Source organism: Echeneis naucrates, chromosome 8, assembly GCF_900963305.1.
Source record: "Echeneis naucrates chromosome 8, fEcheNa1.1, whole genome shotgun sequence".
Classification (NCBI taxonomy): domain Eukaryota; kingdom Metazoa; phylum Chordata; class Actinopteri; order Carangiformes; family Echeneidae; genus Echeneis; species Echeneis naucrates.
In genome coordinates this window covers 13,685,394-13,698,128 of record NC_042518.1, presented here as the reverse complement: position 1 = coordinate 13,698,128, position 12,735 = coordinate 13,685,394, and the positions used below count along the sequence as shown (strand labels likewise).

At 40.5% G+C, this 12,735-nt stretch overlaps 1 protein-coding gene across 3 annotated transcripts; it reads left to right on the top strand.

The window, feature by feature from the left end:
- The first annotated feature begins 358 nt into the window (after positions 1–358).
- LOC115047931 (uncharacterized) lies at positions 359–9,149 on the top strand. Of its 3 annotated transcripts, XM_029509158.1 has the most exons (11): positions 359–435; positions 544–579; positions 661–975; positions 1,492–1,806; positions 2,620–2,907; positions 2,988–3,281; positions 5,113–5,436; positions 6,220–6,354; positions 6,445–6,522; positions 7,189–7,290; positions 7,830–9,149. In XM_029509158.1, exons 1-11 carry the CDS (start codon positions 396–398, stop codon positions 8,138–8,140), a joined length of 2,238 nt encoding a protein of 745 aa, XP_029365018.1. In that variant the 5' UTR covers positions 359–395; the 3' UTR covers positions 8,141–9,149. The 3 variants fall into 3 exon arrangements, with proteins under 3 accessions (XP_029365018.1, XP_029365019.1, XP_029365020.1); XM_029509159.1 differs by lacking the exon at positions 2,988–3,281; XM_029509160.1 differs by lacking the exon at positions 5,113–5,436.
- Positions 9,150–12,735: the final 3,586 nt, after the last annotated feature.

Below are 12,735 nucleotides of genomic sequence, written 5' to 3'. Positions count from 1 at the left end.
TTGTCAAAAAACGATTTGGGTTTGGGTGGCTGAAACGTGTACTTCCCCAAATTCAATCGGGCAAGACAGACCTGCATGTCTAAAAAGGAAGTGACCAAGAGCAGCTTCATGATGGCTTCTGAGTATACTAATAATTTATCTATATTTAGCATATTGCTTTAAAATAAATGAACTATATGAAATGATAAATTCAAAGACAGTTCTAATAGCTACTTTGATTAGGTCAAATTTAGCATAGAAGAACAGAGTAGAAAAAAGAAAATGGCAAGAAATAAAAGTGAAACAGAGAAGTGCTTCAGGAAATGAATGGGTGAGGAGTTTCTGTACGTCCTTGTTTGTACTTCAGTGTTGTTCTTAGCGACCTATGATGCAGAGGAGATTTTTTTCTCTGAACTATGGAGACCAGACAGAGAAGCCTGCACCCTTTGACCCTTGGTAAGACATTAAATATCTGCTGCTTTGTTGTATGTATGTATATATGACAGGAATCTGAATTCAAGGGAAACCTGAATGTACTGAATATACAAATTTTCTTCTCAACAGTCTCCTTCCTTTTGGTCTCAGTTTCACCTGCCGGAGGTTAGTTTAGTCACCTACATTGTAAACATCTTTCTACTTTTGAGAAAAATATCCAAATATAGTTTGTCTTTTTCCTGCTAGGTGCTCAGATCAGATTAGTTGGATCTGGATCTTCTCAGTGCTCTGGTAGAGTTGAAATCTATTTGAGAGGAGCCTGGGGAACAGTCTGCGATGATGGCTGGGACTTACCTGATGCTACGGTGGTGTGCAGACAGTTGAACTGTGGAACAGCATGGAGAGCAATGCAATCAGCTCATTTTGGTCAAGGAAGTGGAAATATCTGGCTGGATGATTTGACCTGTTCAGGACATGAAAGCTCTCTGACTGAATGTGGCCACGGTGGAGTTGGTGTACAGAACTGTAACCACGGTGAGGACGCTGGAGTCATCTGTTCAGGTGAGACTCACTTATTGTATCAGATGTAATATTTCAATGTCATGTTGTTACTAAGCAGTCATAGAAGTATCATGAAAAGAATAAGAATACAAAAAAGGTCTCTTGTTACGGTAACTATACTGCTCAGCTTACAAATGACAAATGTGAACTATCTACAGTTATGTTGTGACATCCTATCAGGATCAGTGATATTCACTGACTCACTGCAAAGAAGAGACGAGGTGGTCTCAGATGAGGCCAATGCAGAGAAGTTCATAGATGTCAAACTCACTAAGAATATGTGAATAAATAACCATGTTTCCTGTCTCATAACAAATACAAAACCCACAGACTGAATTTCCATCTCATGATCTGTGTTTATAGATGTCAGATTAGTCAGATCTACTCAGCGCTCTGGTGGCATTCAATTCTATCAAAAAAATGACTAAGCATAAATCGCCGATAACTTAAATGATGCCATGGTATTGTTTTTATCTTTCCAGCCGATAAATAATGTTTTCGTCTTCTTCCTTGTAGGGTCTCTGATCAGACTAGCTGGATCTGGGTCTACTCTGTGCTCTGGTAGAGTTGAGGTCTATCACAGTGGCGCCTGGGGAACCGTCTGTGATGATTCCTGGGACTTAAATGATGCTAAAGTGGTTTGCCGACAGCTGGAATGTGGTGAAGCATTAGGAGCCACTGGGAATGCTGCTTTTGGTGAAGGAACAGGGGAAATCTTCCTTGATGATTTGGCCTGTTCTGGAAATGAAGGGTCTCTAGCTAAATGTCAGCACAATGGATTTAAGAAACATAACTGTCAACACAATGAGGACGCTGGAGTCATCTGCTCAAGTAAGAAAACTTTTCAACTACTTACTGTTATATTCTGTGATATAAAGTTCGTAAAGTCAAAACAGTACCATAAAAATGCATTTTTAATCCAGGATGGAAAAAATGTAGAAATATGAATATGAATAAAGAATTCTATTAATCCATAGTAATCACAACAGAAAGACTGACAGACACAAACCCCAGAGAAACTCTTTTACAGTTTGCACTACGTTTTAAATGATGATGGGCAAAATCTTCTGTTCCTCAAACTGAACCAGCCAATACAGGAAGTGAGTCCAAAAATATGTACATTTTAAAAATAGTTTTGTTTAGATCAGCTTTCATTGTGAGAGGATTAATCCAGATAAAACCTCTATATGAAACTGATCCTTTTAAAATTAGACAGATAAATGTTTTCTTAGAAAGTTGTGCTGGAGAAACCTCCTGCTTCTGTAGTCATTGTAAAAAACTAAAGCGCACTAAAACCAAAGTGATGTTTATGTGCTCCGGAGGCTTTATGTCACCAGCTATGGCCATCCTTACCTTTACATCAAAGTGTGACTCCTGTCACCTGGCAACCGTGACGAGATTCAATTTTTTTCAGAAAAACTTGGGTTTTATTCTGATGTTTTTACAGTTGGTCAAACACAGTGTAATACTCATACGAGCTGGGCTCAGTCAGTGTTGTTTAGTAATATATTTTCTTCTCTAGTGGCAGTTAAAGGATCCTGGGAGAGATAGAGCCACAAAGGACAAAATGTCAACTCTCCATGAAATCCCACATTGGCTTGTGAACGACCGTTTTAAAGTTTCCTGATTGTCCTTTTTTTCCAGTGAGCCTCCCAACGCCCACACTCTCCATTGATCCAGCTGGTGAGGTCACCTGGGGTCAGGAAGTCACCATCACTTGCTCAAGTTCACCTGAGCTTGTAGGTGGACAATTCATTCTGATTTCAGACTCTAACAGAAGGATTAAAGCATCAAGCAGCAACCCTGCTGTTTTCAGTATCTCTAATGTGAACTTTGACAATGAGGGATCGTATCAGTGTCAGTATGAGAAAAACATTTCAGGTGAAACCTTCAGCTCCAGAATCTCTGATGCTGTCAGACTCACTGTTACAGGTAAGAAAATTATTCCATTTCCTGGTTTCAGTTCAGTTCAGTTCAGAGAAAACAATTGTTTCAATTATACGGTGTTTCAGTGAGCCTCCCAAAGCCCAGCATCTCCATGAACCCTGCTGATGAGGTTTCCTGGGGTCAGGACATTACCTTCACCTGTTCAGTCTCAACTCAGCATTTAGGAGGAACATTCACTCTACAGCAGACGTCAGGCTCATTGAGAAAGACCCAAACATCAAGCTCCAACTCTGCTACCTTCAGGATCCTTCAGGTCAACTTTGATAATGAGGGATCCTACCGATGTCAGTATGAAACAAGGCTTTCAAGTCGAGACTTCAGCTCCCCCCTGAGTGACTCTGTCAGACTCTCTGTCACTGGTAAGGAGGGCACATATCAATAATAATAACAATAATAATAATAAAGCCATCAAGCAACTTTAATTTTTTTGTAAGTGAATGCATAAGAAAGTTGTAATTGTAAACTTTGAAATCTTTCAGTGGAGCGGTTGATCCTATGATGTCATTTAACCATCATAACTACTGATTTTACATTGACCGATGTTGGAATAATGTACTTTGTGAAAGGAGCCACTGTCGGTCATGTTTAGCTGAACCTGCAGCCTCCTTCTGCTTAACAGATCTCATGTTTTTCATCAGTCCTTCTCACAGCTTGAATCAGGTTCCCTCCTTATGAATTAATGATCCACTCTTCTAGTCCAGTTCAGAATCAGAAAACTTAACTATCTGTGGGGAGTCTCTATGTTCTCTCTGTGCCTGTGTAGGATCCCCAGCCTGCTCAAACAGGCCAGAAACAGGCACATTTGTTCATTTGCTGATTCTAAACTATCTGCCTGTGTGAATGTTGTTGCTGTATGGTGTTGGGTGGCTCTCAATATCATCCTTGTGATAGACATGCTACGCGTTGAGGGTGTATTTTTGACAGTTGGGAACGGCACCTGCCCCCCGAAGAACCCTGTGTGTATGACCAGTTTAGATAATAAGACAGGAGGAATACTGCTCAGTTCAAAGAAAACAATAAGTTCTGTTATACGGTGCTGCTGTTTCAGTGAGCCTTCCAAAGCCCAGCATCTCTGAGCTGCATAACAACAAATGGGCATATGGTATAAAAAGGTATAAAAGCAGACAATTGACATGCAAAAAAAGAGGAAGAGAGAGTGAATTATTGACTTGGGGCTTGGTGGCAGCTGGAGTGAATGACGCAGCAAAGTGGCATTGTTAGTGCTGTTATTCCATCTTAAAAAGTTTGTGGGTTTCCTCCGATTACTCCGATTTCCTCCCACCGTCCAAAGACATCATGTTTTTGGTTAACTGGTACCTCTAAACTGTCCGTAGGTCTATGTGTGAGTGTGAGTGGTTGTTGGTCTCTGTCCCTCCGTATGTTGGTCATGTGATGGACTGGTTGTGTACCCCGCCCTCACTCAGTGTGACCTGGGACTGGCTCCAGCACCCTGTGCCAAAATATAAATGCAAAATAACTAAACAAAACAATAAAAACTTAAACATGATCATCCTTTGCTTTGTTTTTCAAAACTCAGTGAGCATGTACCCAACCATGTATTTGATGATATTGATTGGAAAGATGAAGCATTTGTAAATAATTAAATTCTAAATTCATTAAATTCTTTTGGAGGCTTTTGGAGGCTCACTGAACCGAAATGACTGTTTCCTTTGAACTGAGCAGTATTCCTCCTGTCTTATTACTAGTTTCCTATCATTATCGAAAATGCTCATCACCACAGGGTCTTCAGGGGGAAGGTTCCATCCCCAACTGTCATAAATGCACCCTCCACACACTGCATGTCTATCACATGGATGGTATTGAGAGCCACACAACAACATACAACAACATTCACACAGGTAGATAGTTTAGAATCAACAAATGAGCCTAAAACTCCTTGCAACCAGGAAATTGATAAGTGGTAGAAAATGAATGACTGAATTAGCAGCAGTCAGATATTTTGCAGTAGTTGGAGGAGATGCAAAACAGAGCTATAAGAGAGTTCATATTCCACAGCTCCCATGTTTCCAAAACAAACCAAAACCAAAAGGATGGCACTTTAACTTATTTCTTATTTACCTGAAATGTTTTGGTTAAATATGTGTTTAATTGTGTTTAGAATCATTCTGGATGTATTTTTTCTTATGTTAAATACCCAAAGGCAAACCAGCTGTCTTTCCTTTAATGTAGTAAGACTGCAGAGGCCCAGCATCTCACTGACATCTGCAAATGGAGGGCTGGTCTTGAATCCTGAAGGAGCAGAGATCGGTAAAGATTACAGATTCATCTTCACCTGCTCCATCAACTCCACCTATCCTGGAGGTCATTTCTTCCTGCTCTTCTCTGGCTCCAACACCTCTGACTCAAAGCCTGCAGTCAACCACTCAGCCTCATTTGACTTCCCTGCAGCTGAGTACAAACACCAGGGCAACTACAGCTGTGTGTATGAAGTCACACTGTCCTCGAGGACATTCCGCTCTAAGGAGACAAGACAGATTACTGTCCTTATTAAATGTAAGAAGAATTCAACCTAATCATTTTTAGATTTCATTTATTAGTGGACTCACACTACTGGTTTTATTATTCATGTTGACTTTCTGCTGTTGTTATTTGAGATGCAGTTAACTTTTATCTATTACACATAGGGCTGCAACTAATGATTGCATTTCATTATGGATTAGTCTGCAAGCTACTTTTTCCAGTTAATCATGTGTCTGGTTTGTAGCATTTCAGGAAAAGATAACATTCACATAATCATAAGTTCAACCTCAAAACTGTTTAGTGCACATTTCGTACTATCATATGAGCATTATACCCGTAAATGTTGATCTGTGGAGAACCTTCCTGTTCAATGTCAGAGAATTAAAATAGGTGTAGGTATTGTAGGTGTTGTCATTGAGTATGCTTGAAGGAAATAAGAACAAGAAAGAGCACAATGTTAAAGTGTGGGAGTATAAGCAGGTGTGGTGATTCAACCTAAAAGTCTCATGGACCATAGCCAAGGAGGGATTTAACCCCCATACGTTTCTGATGTGCAGTTTCGAAGCTCAGAATGGGCAGACCCACTGCTAGTAACGGAACCAGCTGGATGAGAACTGAACAATTCTTGTTGACTTTGAAGTTTTTCACTTAAAGCAGTTTAAGTAGAATGACCACAATGGCTACACTTCACAAAGGACCCTGAAAGAGGAAGTCTAAGTGTATGAAAGCCGAGGCTCTCTACAGTTGAAGTGTATTATATCTGGAAACAGTTAGACTTCCTTTGTGGGGTAAAGTGTTAAATGTTTCCTCTCGTAGTTCCGGTGTTACTGTTGGCTTCTTCAGTTTTTGCTGCGATCCTGCTGCTGCTGCTCCTGCTGGTTTTGTTGGTGGCTTGTCTGGTCTGCAGGAGGAGACGAAACAGGAATCCTCCGGTTCTTATCTTCAGTCGAGGTCTGTGATCAACAGAACACTCTGTTTCCAAACTTTAAACAGACACTTTGGTCAAAGTATATTCATATTTTGTCCTGATGCTTGTTTCAGGTGCGGAGAACGATTATGATATCAATGACGAAGACTATGAGAATGTTAAGGAATTGTTCCCTGAAAAGAAAGGAGAAGGTAAAGCAGGCAAAGTGGAAAACGATGACACTAATGACCATGAGGAACTGGAGAGTGCCGATGATCATGATTGTGATGAAATGAAACCTAGTAACTTTAAGTCTAAAGAATTCTGTTTCCTTGAAGACGACAATGGAGATGGAGACGAAGAAGAAATCAGTGATGATGAAAATTATGATAAAAATGTAACTCCGTCATTTGATGAATGAAATGTGGATATTTATGGAAACCTTGAGGACATTTATCAAAATGCTTCAGTGTCTGGCAGTAAACAGTCACTGTAGGGTTAGGGTTAGACTTCTGATTTCCAAGGTTAAACAACTTTCAGCCCAACAACTGGGGCAGACAGGTGTGGGCGGGTCACAAAAGGCCATGACTAAAGGTGGCTAAAGCACTGGTGTCCATTCTAAGCGTGGCGTTAGCCATAGGTTTCTGATGAGTGGTTTTGGAGCTCAGTGGGTTGCTCTGTCAGCTCCATCCTGCCAGATTCCAGGGAGCGTCAAGCATAGGTGTAGTGTTGATTCACTGTAGTCTTGTGAACTGTGAACTGGAAAGGGATATAGCCTTCTTGATGTCATCCATACATGTTAGTGTCCAAACTTTAAATATAAACTTTGGTCAAAGTCCTTTTTGTATTCATATTTTCTCCTGATGTTTATGTTTCAGTGGCGGAGAACAATTATGAAAGCAATGAGGACGACGACTATGAGAATGTTGAAGACGACTATGAGAATGTTGAAGACTCATTCGCTGAGACGAAACTGGAAGGTAAAGCAGGCAAAGAGGAAGATGACGATACTAATGATAATGAGGAACCGGAGAGTGATGATGAAAATGACTATGAAAACTTAACTCCATCACTTGGTGTGTGAACTGTGGATTTTTATGGAAATCCTGAAGATATTTATCAAAACCCTTCGGTGTTTACCAGTAAACAGTCACTGTAGACAGAAAACTGACATTTCCAAGTTTAAACAGCTGTCAGCAAAACAACTGGGGCAGACAGGTGTGGGCGGGTCGCAAAAGGCCATGACTAAAGGTGGCTAAAGCACTGGTGTCCATTCTAAGCGTGGCGTTAGCCATAGGTTTCTGATGAGTGGTTTTGGAGCTCGGTGGGTTGCTCTGTCAGCTCCATCCTGCCAGATTCCAGGGAGCGTCAAGCATAGCTGTAGTGTTGAACTTTTGCAGGAGAGGGATATAGCTTTCTTGATGTCATCCATATGTTTTAGTTTCCAAACTGAAAATACAAACTTGTTGGTCAAAGTACTTTTGTGTATTCATACTTTCTCCTGATGTTTGTGTTTCAGTGACGGACAACGATAATGAAAGCAATGAGGATGATGACTATGAGAATGTTGAAGAATCATTCACCGAGACGAAACTGGGAGATAAAGAGGAAGATGACGACACTAATGATTATGAGGAACCAGAGGATTATGATGAACCAAACCCTAGAAACGTTCAGTCTGCAGAGTTCTGTGTCCCTGAAGAGGACAATGGAGATGGAGACGACGACGATGAAGAAGAATTTGATGCAGAAGACGACCATGATGATGAAGAAGAAAGCAGTGATGATGAAAATGACTATGAAAACGTAACTGCATCACTTGTTGTGTGAACTGTGGATTTTTACCGAAATCCTGAAAATATTTATCACAATCCTTTGGTACTTACCAGTAAACGGGTGATCGTTATAGAAGTTTAGCTGGATCTTTTCCTGGCTCACTGCAATGACTTTGATTGCCACTTATTGTATATACAGTATAAAATGCATTTATACATTACATTTTGAGCTGTGGAAGATATCTGGTTTTCCTTGGCTTAATCATCAAAGGTGCAAAAGTTTCATTTGCTTCCCTTTAAAAACCAAATATGAAAAGAAAAATCATGTGGAACACATGGGATTTAATGTCATTTCAATTACTGGCCTATGAAGTGAGTACCAAAGGTGCAATAACGGTGAAAACACTCCTGATTAAAGATGTACTACTTAATAGCAGAAATGGACAACTGAGAATACAGGCCCCTAATAAGCCTTGGTTAGACACCTGGACATTACATACATATACATGCACCGCGCCACTGTAGCTTTTTACAATGTTTCTCGTATAAGAAATCACTGAACATTTGAATGTGATGGGGAACGTTGATAATAATTAAATGCTTGGGCTCAGGGGGTTGCTCTGAGCAGGCAGTGGCATTGAACCAGGTACTGTCCATCCGATTTCCTGTCTCTACTACACTGTTTAGGCTTTTAATAGAGCCACACAATCAGTTGGAAACATAAAAGTAATAAAATGACTTTACATTGACATTACCTCAATGTACCTGACGCTAGTATTGTTGACTCGCAACTGTCAAATTTTCACGTTGTAGATGCTATATGTAGTGTCAACTCTCCATCATGTCACCCTTTGGTTTATTGACGGCTGTTTTGAAGCCTCCTGATTGTAAAAATGTTTTTCAACGTGTAGAAACCATATTTGGAGGAGAAAGTTAAGCTGCAGAGGAGTGAGGGCTGAATCTGACCTGCTCAATCTGTCAGTCACATGGGAGCCACATCGTAATACGTCCCTTGCTTTATGTTTAATCGATTTTCCTCTAAATGGGACCGTCATTCAAAAAAATGTTGCATTGAAGAAGACTTGAAACTTGATAAAGAGATTGTAAACTAATTAGGAAAACATTTGCTGGGTTAATAAGTCAAGTGAGATGTAGGTTCATTTTCACATAGGCTTCAATGCAATCTGACTTCTTTTTACAACTCGTGGAGTCACACCTCCATGGTCATTGCATCGAAAGAACGTTTAAGGCTCTTCAGATTCAGAATTAACTTTTCTAAAATCTATGTCCACTTTTATTGACAGATACTGGTCCCCCACCAGATAGCAAGTATCTGGCTGTATTTTGGCATGTATTTGGCTGAAGGAAAGCCTTTAGGCTCAAATGTGGCATGATTATGGTTAGCCAAAATAGATCTGAAAGTGCTAGCCATATACGTGTCTGGTATTTGTCTGATGAACAAGAAGATTGGGCAAAAAGCAAAATAGATGAAGTATATAACAGGGGATTTTGAGTTATTAACATATTAACATATTAAAGATTTATACTTAGCAATATCAGATTTTCTGTTGTTTAAATACCCCAAAAGGTAGATGATTCCTGCAGAGTTGAAATGGATGGGAACCGAACTGTCTCGGTTAATGGTGGCTAATAAGCAAACTAACTGGTAGCAAACTTGACTCTTATAAAACAGGCTACCAGATTTAACGACCCCAGTGTTATGTACCATTTAGCATTAAATCTATATCCACCAGAAAAGAATTGTTCAAGTTGTAATGCTAGCTAGCAGCAAGCTAAGGAGCTCCCAAACAGTGAAGGAAGCTCCAACAACTCTAATGTTTAATGTAAACTGACAACAGTTATGAGGTTAGTGACATAACATTAAAACAGGGTTGAACAGATGATTACGAAGAGGCACAGAGGAAGCTGCCACTTAGTGGCAAACTGATGTGCAGTCAGAGGTTGAGTCAGGAAACCACCAAAACAAGAGATGAGGGAAGAGTTTTATGCATGTAAATGCAAGCATAAAGTGCTAAAGGGTTTCTGCAACTTCTCACTTTTCTAACAGGTTTTGCACATTGAATAGTTGCAAATGAATAGTTCATATTTGTGGAATTTTTGGCTGTTGAGTTTGTACAACTCCTCTGGGACAGCAGGACACCAGGGTCAGTTGACACTGAAGGTTGCCTGTCAGCTTTATATGAGATTGATGCAGTTCTAGTTTTGCAGCTAAATATTTTATCGTTGTGTGTGTGTGTGTGTGTGTGGCCATCACCAGACCTCCCTGAAAGCTAGTTATGGCTCTTTATTGAGTGAAATGACCTTTTTGTGGCACTGCTACACAGTTCAGTGAAAATGGGGGGATAAAGGACAGAGGAGATGTGGAAGAATGGACAGGAGAAGGGAAGTAGCTTCAGCTTCTCTACTGGTTTCACAAACTTGTGCTGGTCACTATTGCACCACTGTTTGTGGTTGTCTTGATCGTCCCACCAGTGGTTGTTTTGGCCTCGGTCACCCAAGCCAGTGTATTAGTTCTTGTTTTACTCCAATTTCAGAACAACCATCACTTTCAGTCACGTTGAGTCACAAATCTGGAGTATTTATTGATTGAGTTTAAATGTTGATTGGCTCGGCATGCTGGGCAGTATGGATGCACTGCTCTCGCCAAATAATACCCTTTGTGTATAAAGCTCAACAACGGAATAAATAAAATATGAAATCTGACCATTTCTAAAAAAGCTGTTGGTGGCACGGCGGCATAGTGGTTATAGTGGCAATACATAAGGAAAAGGGGGGGGGGGGGTGAATGAGGCAGCACGGTGGAATAGTGGTTAATGCTGTTGTCTGACATAAAGAAGGTTGTGGGGCCTTTCTATGTTTGCATGTTCTCCTCGTGCCTGTGTGGGTTACCTCCGGGTGCTCCGGTTTCCTCCCACCTTCCAAAGACGACATGTTTGGGTTAACTGGTGACTCTCAATTGTCTGTGGTTGTTGGTCTCTGTCGGTCTCTGTCGGTCTCTGTGTGTTGGTCCTGTAATGGACTGGTGACCCCGCCCAGATGTGAGCTGGGTTTGGCTCCAGCACCCTGTGACCCAGAAAACAGATAAGTGGTGGAAAATGAATTAATGAATTTCATGGTCTTCCATTCAATGGTCATGTATTTGACAGTCTCTGCCACTAGATGTCACACCAGACCACCACAAGCTCCAAGCAAGGCTTCATGCTATAGTAAAGGTCCATTTCACGACGCAGGTTCAACAAACTCTGAGTTGATCTACTCTGCAGAGGCGGTCCTGGCTAGTTTTGCACCCTGGGCGAAACATCCAAATACAGGAATTTATTATATTATTTGTTATTTTATTACATATGTTATTAAGTCCAAAAGTTAACAAGAATAGAGAAACAAAAACAAGATAAATAAAAAAAGATATATAAATGAAATGAAATGAGTATGTAAACACCGATATAACCAACAAATCCCTCATCACACAAATACAAATGAATAAAATGAAATAAATACATAAATAATACTAATAATATAATAAAGAACATAATCTGAATTCAGTGCTCAGACTGAAGTTTCCTTTTGACACAAACACAACCTGTATGACACTCAGCAACACGTTAATGTGACAGTCGGGGCGTGGAAATGAGCTCTATTATTCTGGAAATCTGGCGACTTTTTTTTTTTTTTTATTACGCACGTACACCCCCCCATAGCAAGAATCTGTTCTGCTTCTCTGTGATGGGAAACTCAAGAGTTTCTGATTCCAGAAAGGCCGATTTCATTGAGTTTGATCAACTCGGAGTAGTTTCACTTGGTTAAGCGCTCACACGGCGGAAGAAGCGCAACACCGCTGTAGCTGCAGAAGAGATGGCTGCTCGGATTAATGCGCACTCACGATAACACTACAGCGGAGAGCGCTTCAGTGGTAGCCTATTGATTTGTTTCATTTAGGTACAACCCCGCAGTTTCATATGAAATATAAACACTTTGTTCAAACAGGCAAAATATTTATTTCACTTTTCTTTTTTTTTCTTCTTTTGTCCAGACAGATTCTGATGGTGCTATCTGCCTGGTGGAGCCCCCATCATGCCACAACAGACCTTGTAACTGTAAATGGGAACTACACTAAAGATTTTGATCGAGGATGAAGAGCACGAGGAATCTGTCTGCTGCCTTTACAGGGGGGGGGGGGGGGGGGGGTCCAGAAACAACAACTTGATATGTTACTGGTGGTTCTCTTCCCATTCACGTTTCTTAACATTGTGTGACATTTAGCCTACACTGAAGTATTTCCACGTTCTCATCCTTTTTAACAGGCCATGGCTGGGCCCCTCGGCTTCCACTGCACAGATTGACACAGTGAGATGGATGTTCAGTAAACACCAGAGGGTCATTCTGTGGGATTCATGTGCAACTGTATCATTGTATAATGTCCTCCTTATATATTCCCAGTTACCAGGAAAAGATATTAAAAAAAAAAAAAAATCACCAAAACTGGCCAGATTCAGCAGTTGAAATGCTGGAGCACACAAAATGGGTGCATGGTCACAGGTGAATTATGTTAACTATGTTAACTATTGGAACATTAACTTAACTTGTTCTTGTATTTGCAGTAAATAAAGAAGACCAAATGAAATGTATATT

Excerpts from the sequence above, each read along its gene's own strand:
- LOC115047931 (XM_029509158.1), top strand. The coding sequence starts at position 396 with ATGGAGACCAGACAGAGAAGCCTGCACCCTTTGACCCTTG. Across the intron at positions 1,807-2,619 it reads CGCTGGAGTCATCTGCTCAA|TGAGCCTCCCAACGCCCACA; the intron begins GTAAGAAAACTT and ends CTTTTTTTCCAG. Across the intron at positions 5,437-6,219 it reads GATTACTGTCCTTATTAAAT|TTCCGGTGTTACTGTTGGCT; the intron begins GTAAGAAGAATT and ends TTCCTCTCGTAG.